Raw genomic sequence first — 9383 nt, forward strand, 5'->3', positions numbered from 1 at the left:
ACTTTCGGCAGCCCCTAGAAGGCTTATTCTTTCCCTGTTGCTTCTGCGTCTTCGTTGCCAACCAATGAGCTTCATCGTTCATCTGCTTCCTATGTCACACAGGGAGTAAATGTCACTCCAGCTGGCTGCCTCTACAAATAGACACTGTTTCAGTGCTCTGAAAAGGACCTGATATTTTGGCAAAGTGCTTTGAAGGTCACCTGCTTGAGTTGTTCCCAGCCTCTTGCTTTGTCCCTTTCCATCTAATTTCTCTGTTGAAAGAGCAAACGTATTCATAGTAGTAATCATGACATCTTCCATTTACTGAGAACTTACCCTGTACCAGGAGCCATGGGTGGCTGTATCAGAATTATTTAATGTAAGCATCCCAATGCTCCTATAAGTTTCTTAACCTTGCCATTTTTCAGATGAAAAAACTGAGGTTCTAGAGAAGTTAATAAACTTGCCTGAGGTCTGACTGTCTTCCCATAGGAAGTGTTAGTCCTAAAACTGGGTCATAACTCTGCTTTTGATCCATGGCCTCTGGCAAGTTCTCGCATTGTCTTCTGGACTCGGTAAGGAGCTCCCCCTGCTCCCATAAGTCTCTATGCTGCCTCTACCATAGCACTTACTACCTGATTCTAACATTTGTTCACTGCTCGCTCTTCCCATTAAATCAGCGGCTCCTCCAGGTCAAGGGCCATGCCGTATTCACTGTTCACCTCCTGACCACAGAGCAGTCTCTGGCAAGAATTGTTTCAAGCCTGGCTGGCTTGCCTGTGATGTGTCATGATGAGCATCCTGAAAACAAGGGAAGGTGGGGAGAGGAATTTCTGACCAATGCTGGAAGACACGTGGGTTTCTGTTTTCTAGTCCTGAATCGTACAGTGATGATGATGAAGGTGACATGTGCCATCTACCTGAAGCCCCTTCTCTCACCTTGGAGGATGAAGCATATCCTACTATCAACTCTACATTGGAAGACCAGCTACCCTGTGGAGAATGTTTGAAGGCAGATTCAGGGACCATTCCTTTACCACAGTTCTGTTCTTAGGGTACTTTCTGAGAGTCTTTGCCTCTAGAAGAGTCCCGTGAGAGTGACATTGAGTGGAAAGAACTTGAGGAGGCTGAGGACCCACATGATAGCACCCTCAGGTGGGTAGCACTCTGTCTGGGTGGAATGAGTCTGGGCTGAATTCTTCTAGTGGGGCTCAGTGTCTCCACTTTGGCTGGGTGATGGTCTATGCACATTACCATGTTCCCCTTGCATTCCCTCTTCGGGTCATACCTCATCATGGCACTTATCATGGTACATGTTCCGTGGCAACGACCCTATGAGATAGGGTTATTGTCATTCCCATTTTACAGATGACACATTTAGGACTTTCCTAGGGTCATATAGTAAGTGACAGATAAGTAAGTGACAGTCAGAATTCAACCCCAGGTCTCCCACTCCATGGACCCCCTGCTCAGTGCTCTCTTCTGTGGCCTCCTGCATGTGGCTGGGCCCACCATCTCTCCTCGGGCCTCTCTCTTTCGGTGGGTTGCTGGTAAAGTTCTGATTCCTACTTTGTCTGCTCCTGACTGCCCTTGGGCTAAATGTATTTCAGAGAAGAGTCTTGGTGTCATGTAATGTGGCCCTTCTCAAGAGCCCCTGTGCCTCAACACAGTGAGCTCTTTCTTGATCAAGAAAGTCAAACTGTTGACACAAGGTGCTGCCAGAAGCTGGGACTGGGTGACCAGGCTGGTGTCAGATCAGACTGATGAAGATGTGGGAGGAATAAGTGTAATAAAAACCGTCAGACTTCAAGTAGAGGAATAAGTGTAACAAAAACCGTCAGACACTTTCTAGAGAGGGTTAAACTCTTGACCAGTTGATAAACCACCCAGCATTCTGTTAAAGTGCCTACAACATAGATAGTTCCAGTATTTGAAAAATGCTCAGTGTTCAAGAAACTTTCAGATAAATGCATTTTCAAGACACATCGAAACTTACCAAGGCACTGGCTGTGAAGGTTTAGGTATAATTGAAACACTCTTGTTCACTTTCATTTCATTGTGTCCCAGCTACATTTTCATCACAAATGATTGAACTGGTCTCTTAAAGGAGAGTGGCAGGGAAGCTGATAAGGTGGGTGGATATTTGAAGTTCAAATATGACGAAAGGGCTGGTTCTTATCTGAAATAGGAAGCAACACGTTGATAGAGGAGATGCCATGGAGGCTTTGAAGACCCTGTTTGCCATTTATGCAGAAGTCAGACACTCTGATAACTTTGGGAATGATGCATTACAGATTCATGGAAGTGTGCAGCAATCAGGGAGCAGCTTATATGTGGAGGGCAGTCTTCCCAGAGGGGGCTCCTCAGGGCTGGGGAGCTAAAAGAAGATAGGGTAAGCAAAGCTTTGGGGATCCACAGGGCAGTAATTAAGGGCTGTAAGTGTTAGTATTTACGAAATGTCCCAGGAGATCTGCAGTGCCGTGGGGGGAGGCAGCAGAGAGCAGAGTAGTGAGAGCAGGGCCCCAAGCCAGGCTTCGCCACTCACTAGCTAAATGGCCAGCAGCAAGTGACTTTTAAACCGTCTAAGACTCAGCTACCTGACTGCCAAGTGGAGGTAACGAAATCGATCTCATGCTCTTCCTGGGAGGGTTAGATGACAACATGGCTCACATGTGTAGCACACTGTGTGTCATGTAGTAACGACTCAAAACGTGTTAGCTACTTTTAATCATAAAGGAGGAAACTACTGCAGTGAGATGATGCAACCTTATTAACGCATTCAATGCCGTCATTTTTAAATCCATGTAGACAAAGGACTGGTGCCCTAACATGGGGTGTGGGGTGGGTGAGGAGAAGTAATGGTTTATGGCAAAGGTGTCAGGATCCAGGGTGGACGGAATAGCCCTCAGCTATGGACGACGGCTTGGGACATAGTTAGGCTGAGTCCTGTCACAGTCACTTACCTTCCCTGCTGACAGAAGGCGGGCCTACACTTGTGGGTGCTCAAGGTGTGAGTTCTCAGACTGGGCTCCATGAAGCTGCCCACAGATGTGCTTCAAGACACCGGGGGAGCTCTACAGTTAGAATGTTGACTTGCTGCTTCTTTTGGAAGAAGCAGCTCTTAACATTCTCCAAGTTCTCTAGGAGAACAAATCCCCCAAAGTTAAGGGCCTGGTTGTATATATTCTCTCTTTCATCCTGGAAGTACAGAGAAGTTTTGGAGGGTATAAGAGGACTTTGCTTACGGATGGAGTCATGCATCCTTTAAAACTGTATAACAAATTATTTTATTTGGTCCTTTTAGGTATTAAGATAGTAATAGTATACAGGTGGTTTCTATAAATGATTTAATTTAATCCTCATTTCAACTTTGAGCAGTATTCATATTCCTCTTTCATAAACGGGGCTTGGAAGGTTTATTTAATTTGTCCAAGATCATATAGCTAGCAGGGACAGATTCACACTGCTGCTATCTGATTCTACTTTTGGTGCATTTTTACATTTCCCCTAGAATATGCCTGTCCACGTAGACTTGTGTAACACACATGTCTTTCCATCACGTGTCATGAGTCCTACTATTTCTCTCTTATGAGGCTAAAACAACCCCTGCTGTCCAGTGAGATTAAGAAGGCAACTGAACTGTTCTGTTTAGGGAAGGCTGCTGGCCAAATGGCAAGGTGACCCAGTAAAAGCTGCTTATTGTTTTAGGTGAACAGAGAAAGTGGGACAGTCTCCCAAGGCAGAACCTGAGGGTTTCTGCCTGGACATCCTTCTGACTGTGATCAAATGGAAGAGTCCTCAGATGTTGGTCCAAAGAATGTACCCACATACTCCACAATAAGGAAAGAGGCCAGTGGGGCCCTGAGAAGGTGACCTGGGATGGAGTGTCTGGCCCAGTTGTTAAGAAGTAACTTCAAAAAAATCATGCCTGTCACTTCTGAAACTCATTTTGAATAGTGGTCGTGACCCCTCTTCAGTTCTGGGGTTTATGTTGAATAAAGCTCTGTGTGTGTGTGTGTGTGTGTGTGTGTGTGTGTGTGTGTGTGTGTGCACGTGCCCTTGCATACTTACAGGGGCCTTTGCCTGGTGAAAGAATTTGAGAATCAACCTCCTACATCAAGATAAGCCAGGACAGGGTGCGGTCTTGCTGGTGCACTCATCACACTTTCTGGGACAGATGCCTTGTTCCAGTTGGCACTTTTGGGTTCTCCATTGGTTGAAGGAGGTTCCATGGTTTTCAAAGTGCCCCCATTTCCCTCGAGGGAATCTGCTGAGAGACTTGGCTCAAAGGCCACGGGAGTAATGTGTTTTGTCATCTTTCTGTGTTCTTCCTATGCAACTCCAAATGGTTATACATTCTTTTAAAAACATTTTCCTTTGGGGTTCTAATTCTAAAAGTTATATGAAAGAAAAATAAGATGGGAACATCTAAGAAAAAGGAAGAGTGAAGTGGCAGATCCAGCATTATCAGATGTTAGGACATATAGCCACCACCATAACAAAAAAAAGTAAAAAGCTAAAGGTTGGAGTTATTAAGTGTACAAAAGAAATAGACCTGGAGGACCACAATGTGAGCCAAGGAACACTCAGTGCTATATAATGGGGGACGCATGGCAGTCAGTCTCAATGTGGGGGAGGGAGCCCAACTTCATAGATCGAACTAAGATAGATGGAAAAGATGACTTAGATTCAAAAGTCATGTCATCTACTAAAATTACATACAGCTTGATTAAATAAAAAAGCATAGCAAAACTGGTAGAACATATATTCTAGTTTTATCAGAATACAGAGGAGTAATAACTTCCTCTGGCTGCCAGCAACAGACAGAGTATAACAAAGAAGAACTACAGTGTTGACAATATTGAAAAAGTTAAAACTTCTGTATAGTAACAGTGACAAAATTAATGTAAAAATAGGAGCAGTGGGGTTTCCTTGTACCTCCGGGACCATGGTCGCCACCCTGCGGGGAGCCCCAGGACATCATGGGCTCCCAGTTTTTCAACCTTGAAGTCTTCTACAATCAAAGCAAAGAGAAGATTTGTGGATGTTGAATATGCAAGGAGCTGAAGAGAGAGAGATTGAAGGAGAGATTTGTCCAGGTTGGGTGAACAAGCCTGCTCCAGAGCAGGATGGCTCTGAAATTGATTTGCCAGGAATAGCATCAAAGAGATCCCAAGAGGATGAATACCAGGATCCTACATTTGCATAAAAATATGTATGTGAGAGCATGAAGGAAAACCCTCCCAGAGAGGTTCCTGGACCATGCCTTTTCCAAGAAGGTTTTGGGGGAATAACTTTCATCCACAAAGAAGCACCTCCAGAAATGATTAGATAAGAATATAAATTTGAGAGAAGCCTGCTTTTGACCTCAAGTCTTCTTACACATCTCAGGGTTTCTACAGAAGAGAGCCTACATCAGTGGGAGACAAGTAGCATACACACCAATGAGATTTCAGACCAAAGTAAATGTCCGACCCTCTCTACACAGAAAAAATCTTGGAAATGTAGTGAATGTGGAAAAACTTTTAATCAGAGCTCATCCTTTACCCAGCATCAGAGAACTCATATGAGACCCTACACATGTGAAGAATGTGGGAAAACTTTTAGTAGTAGTTCATTCCTTGTTCGACATCAAAGAATTCATACCGGAGTGAAACCATATGGATGTGAGCAGTGTGGGGAAACATTTCGATATCGATCATTGCTTACTCAGCATCAGAGAATCCACACTGGAGAGAAACCATATAAATGTAATGACTGTGGGAATTCCTTCCTCAATCATTCACATCTCATTGAACACCAGAGAATTCACACTGGAGAGAAACTTATAAATGCAATAGATGTGGGAAGGTGTTCAGTCTGAACACACACCTCATTCATCATCAGAGAATTCACACTGGTGAGAAACCTTATTTATGCAACGAATGTGGCTCTTCTTTTCGCAAACACTCAAATCTTACACAACATCACAGAACTCACACTGGGGAAAAACGCTATACATGTGATGAATGCGGGAAGACTTCCCATACAAAGGCAAACCTCTCTCAGCATCAGAGAATTCATACTGGAGAGAAACCTTATAAGTGTAAGGAATGTGGGAAAGCATTTTGTCAGAGCCCATCCCTTATTAAACACCAGAGAATTCATACTGGAGAAAAACTCTATAAGTGTAAGGAATGTAGTAAAGCTTTTGCACAGAGTACCCCACTCACAAAACATCAGAGAATTAATACAGGGGAAAGACCCTACCAATGCAGTGAATGTGGTAAAGCTTTCATTCAAAGCATTTGTCTTATTCAGCATCAGAGAAGTCACACTGGAGAAAAACCCTATAAATGAAATGAATGTGGGAAGGGCTTTAACCAGAATACCTGCCTCACTCAGCATATGAGAATTCATACTGGAGAAAAGCCCTATAAATGTCAAGAATGTGGGAAAGCCTTTGCTCACAACACGTCTCTTACTGAACATCATAGAAATCACACTAGCAAGAAGCTCTGTAAGTGTAGTGAGTGTGAGAAAACCTTCTGCAAGTATGCACACCTTAGTGAACATTACAGGATTCACACTGGTGTGAAGACTTATGAGTGCATTGAATGTGGAAAATTCTTCAGACGTAGTTCAGTCCTTTTCAGACATCAGAAACTTCACAGTGGTGAATAAACCTGGCATTCAGGTTATGACAGTTTCTCTAGAGAGAGTGACTAGGAATCCTGCTGGGGAAGAGGGACAGGAAGAGTTCCTAGAGGGAAGGATAAAGGAGCCTTGGATACTGCACTCAGGAGGGTATTTTGAGAAATGGAGGTGGGAGCTTGGAGAATGCACAGCCTACTTCAGGTGGGCATCTGGGAATACAGGGTAGGAAAGAAGTTTCTACTTTTCAGAGAAATCCTTGCTCTTTGCCATTCCTTTGTCTCCATGGCATTCTCATACCTGGAGGTGTCATTTAAGTTAGCACTGTGTTTCCCTTATTACACCCCTGCTTCACCTTCCCAACTTTTCACCTGTGTTTGCTGGTCATAGGCTGAGGTGATTTTCCAAATTGATTGTCAGTGTGAAAGTGGCAGCAGCTCTGAGGTAGTTCTGAGTAGTCTCCAGATGCCCGAGGCAGCTCTGACCATGCCACCATGGGGAGGCTGCCCATCTGTGGAAGTAGTCCCATGAAGGGGAGATAGAAACAAGTGAAAACAGAATCGTTAGTCATTCATCTATTCAACAAATAAGGGGATATGTGGCAAGAGCTGGGCTGATTGCTACAGAAAAGTTCATGAAGAAGGCTTTTATCAGGGTGAGGGAGAGCTTCCTGATCCTTTCAAGCTGGAGAGTGACTTGGGGCTAAGAAGGAAATAGATCAAGAGAGACGTCTCTTGAATGATGTCAGTTTGTGGGAAGGAAGTCAGATCTGCTCAGAGAGTCGTGGAGAAGAAGACCTAACCTCTTCCCAGAAGAATATTATCTTACCCAGAAAGAAAATGGTTTGTGCTAGGCTGCTAGTGGTAAGAAACCTCAGAGCAGGAAGCCTGCCTGTGACTGAGCAAGCCACCCACATACCCCTGTCCTGGACTAGGGCGTACACCTGTCTCTTGTAAGTTTGGCTGGGGCACTAGGGCACAGGGACCAGGGGAGAGGGGCCCACTAGGATTAACAAAGTGGGACTTGGTTTGTTAGCCTTTAGAGAGGAGAAAGCATTTGTGATGAAGTGGTCACTGTAGTGGGATGGCTAGGTTTTGTGTAAGCATGGCATTGGTGGCTCTAACCATAGATTCATTAGATCTCAGGTATTTCTGTTTTTATTGGGCCTCTTATTCCAGGATATTTATCATTCACTGCAGATTAGGAGTATCTAGGGAAACACCTCTCATGGGATGAATTTGATAAGAATTCTAGAGAGAATTACCTCTTTTTCAAATTCCTGAAAATTGAGATAACACGGCTTGCCATGACTGTGATGGTATTTTCTTCTCTGGAGAGAAAGGAAGGGCATGTTTCCCCTTATTTCCCCATTCTCTTTCATGTTCTTAACTGCTACCCAGAGATTCAGCTCTGGAAGATTAAGTGAGGATAGCCTTTGACTAGTATTTGAAATAGTTTCTATGCGCTGAAGCTTATACAGTTTTTAAAATATGACCATTAAAAAACTAAAGTAAGTTAATTCTGGAATGGTTATTTGGAACTCAGCATTGATTTTTTTCTTCCAGAGCAAGTGTCTTACAAGCATTGGTTTGAGCGATTAATTACCAAAAATGGGAATGTAGCAGAAATAACATACTTTTCCCTCTCCAGCTATAAAGATTATGTTCTCAAACTTGCCATAGGGCAATTCATGATTGAGTAAATTAATATCTTATGGGCAAAAATAACCCTATGAAAACTTTATATTTTATGCTCATGGAAAAATTGCACAGTGTCATGGACCTCAAGGTTAGGGGATTAATCAAGTATGCAATGCAGTGAGAAAATAACAGTATTTACAGTATTTACAACTTTGCAACTGCTTGTACTCTGCTGAACTCTGGTTGCTTATTTCCTCTTCAGAAAAGAAATGGGTGGCTACAGGTTCAAAATGAATCTAGTCTTCCTCCTTATAGGAAAGGAGCTTCCTGGCTCCCTGGGTCTGTTTACTCATTTTGAGCCATATCTCATGAAGGACATGTTCATTTGCCTTAGATGAACTTGACTGCAGCTGCCACTTGCTTTGTTTCAGGGCAAATGTCAGAAAGAACAGTATAGTCCTAAGGGACTCAGCTCATTGCCTGCAAACTGCGTCCATGTTTGGCTTCTGTATTGTACATCTTCAAACCTGACTGTACCTGAGAATCAACTATAGAGGGTGTTAAAAATAGAGGTCCACTGGCCTCAACCCTGGAGACTCTGAATCAGCAGGGCTGAGGTGAAACCCAGAAATCTGTACTTTTACCAACCACAGCAGAGGATTGTATGTGTGGCCAGATTTGGGAAACACTGATCCAGATTTTTCAAGATTTTGCCTGGCTCTCCCATCCTTCCTCTCTGCCATAAATATTTATTAAGCTTCTATTATCTGCCAGCATACCATTTGTATGAGGTTGTTCAAACATACACACATTCATCACTAAACTGTACAGCAAAAGTGGACATCCCAACTAAACATGGTAAAGATGTCAATTCTCCCCAAATTAATTTAGAGGTCAAATGTGATTCCTATCAAATTCCCAGCAAAGCATTTTGTAGACATAGATAAGCTTATTCTAAAATCCATTTTATAAATTTTATTTTATAGTTTTAGTGTAATTTACATTATATAAAAATTTTTAAATGCTCTGAAAATGCACAAGCCCTAGAACAGCTAAAATAATCTTGAAAAGGTAGAATAAAGTGGGAGGAATCACCGTACTCAATATAAAGGCTTACCATATAGCTACCAT

General features: G+C 43.1%; 1 protein-coding gene across 1 annotated transcript; it reads left to right on the plus strand.

Moving 5' to 3' along the window:
• The first annotated feature begins 1113 nt into the window (after nucleotides 1-1113).
• On the plus strand, nucleotides 1114-8101 carry LOC131750546 (zinc finger protein 502-like). The gene is given in 3 exon segments (XM_067025208.1): nucleotides 1114-1134; nucleotides 4896-5801; nucleotides 5804-8101. Coding segments are annotated over 2 exon segments (1617 nt in total). The 5' UTR covers nucleotides 1114-1134; nucleotides 4896-5023; the 3' UTR covers nucleotides 6643-8101.
• Nucleotides 8102-9383: the final 1282 nt, after the last annotated feature.

The sequence above is a fragment of the Kogia breviceps genome, chromosome 2, assembly GCF_026419965.1.
Source record: "Kogia breviceps isolate mKogBre1 chromosome 2, mKogBre1 haplotype 1, whole genome shotgun sequence".
Taxonomy (NCBI): Eukaryota; Metazoa; Chordata; class Mammalia; order Artiodactyla; family Physeteridae; genus Kogia; species Kogia breviceps.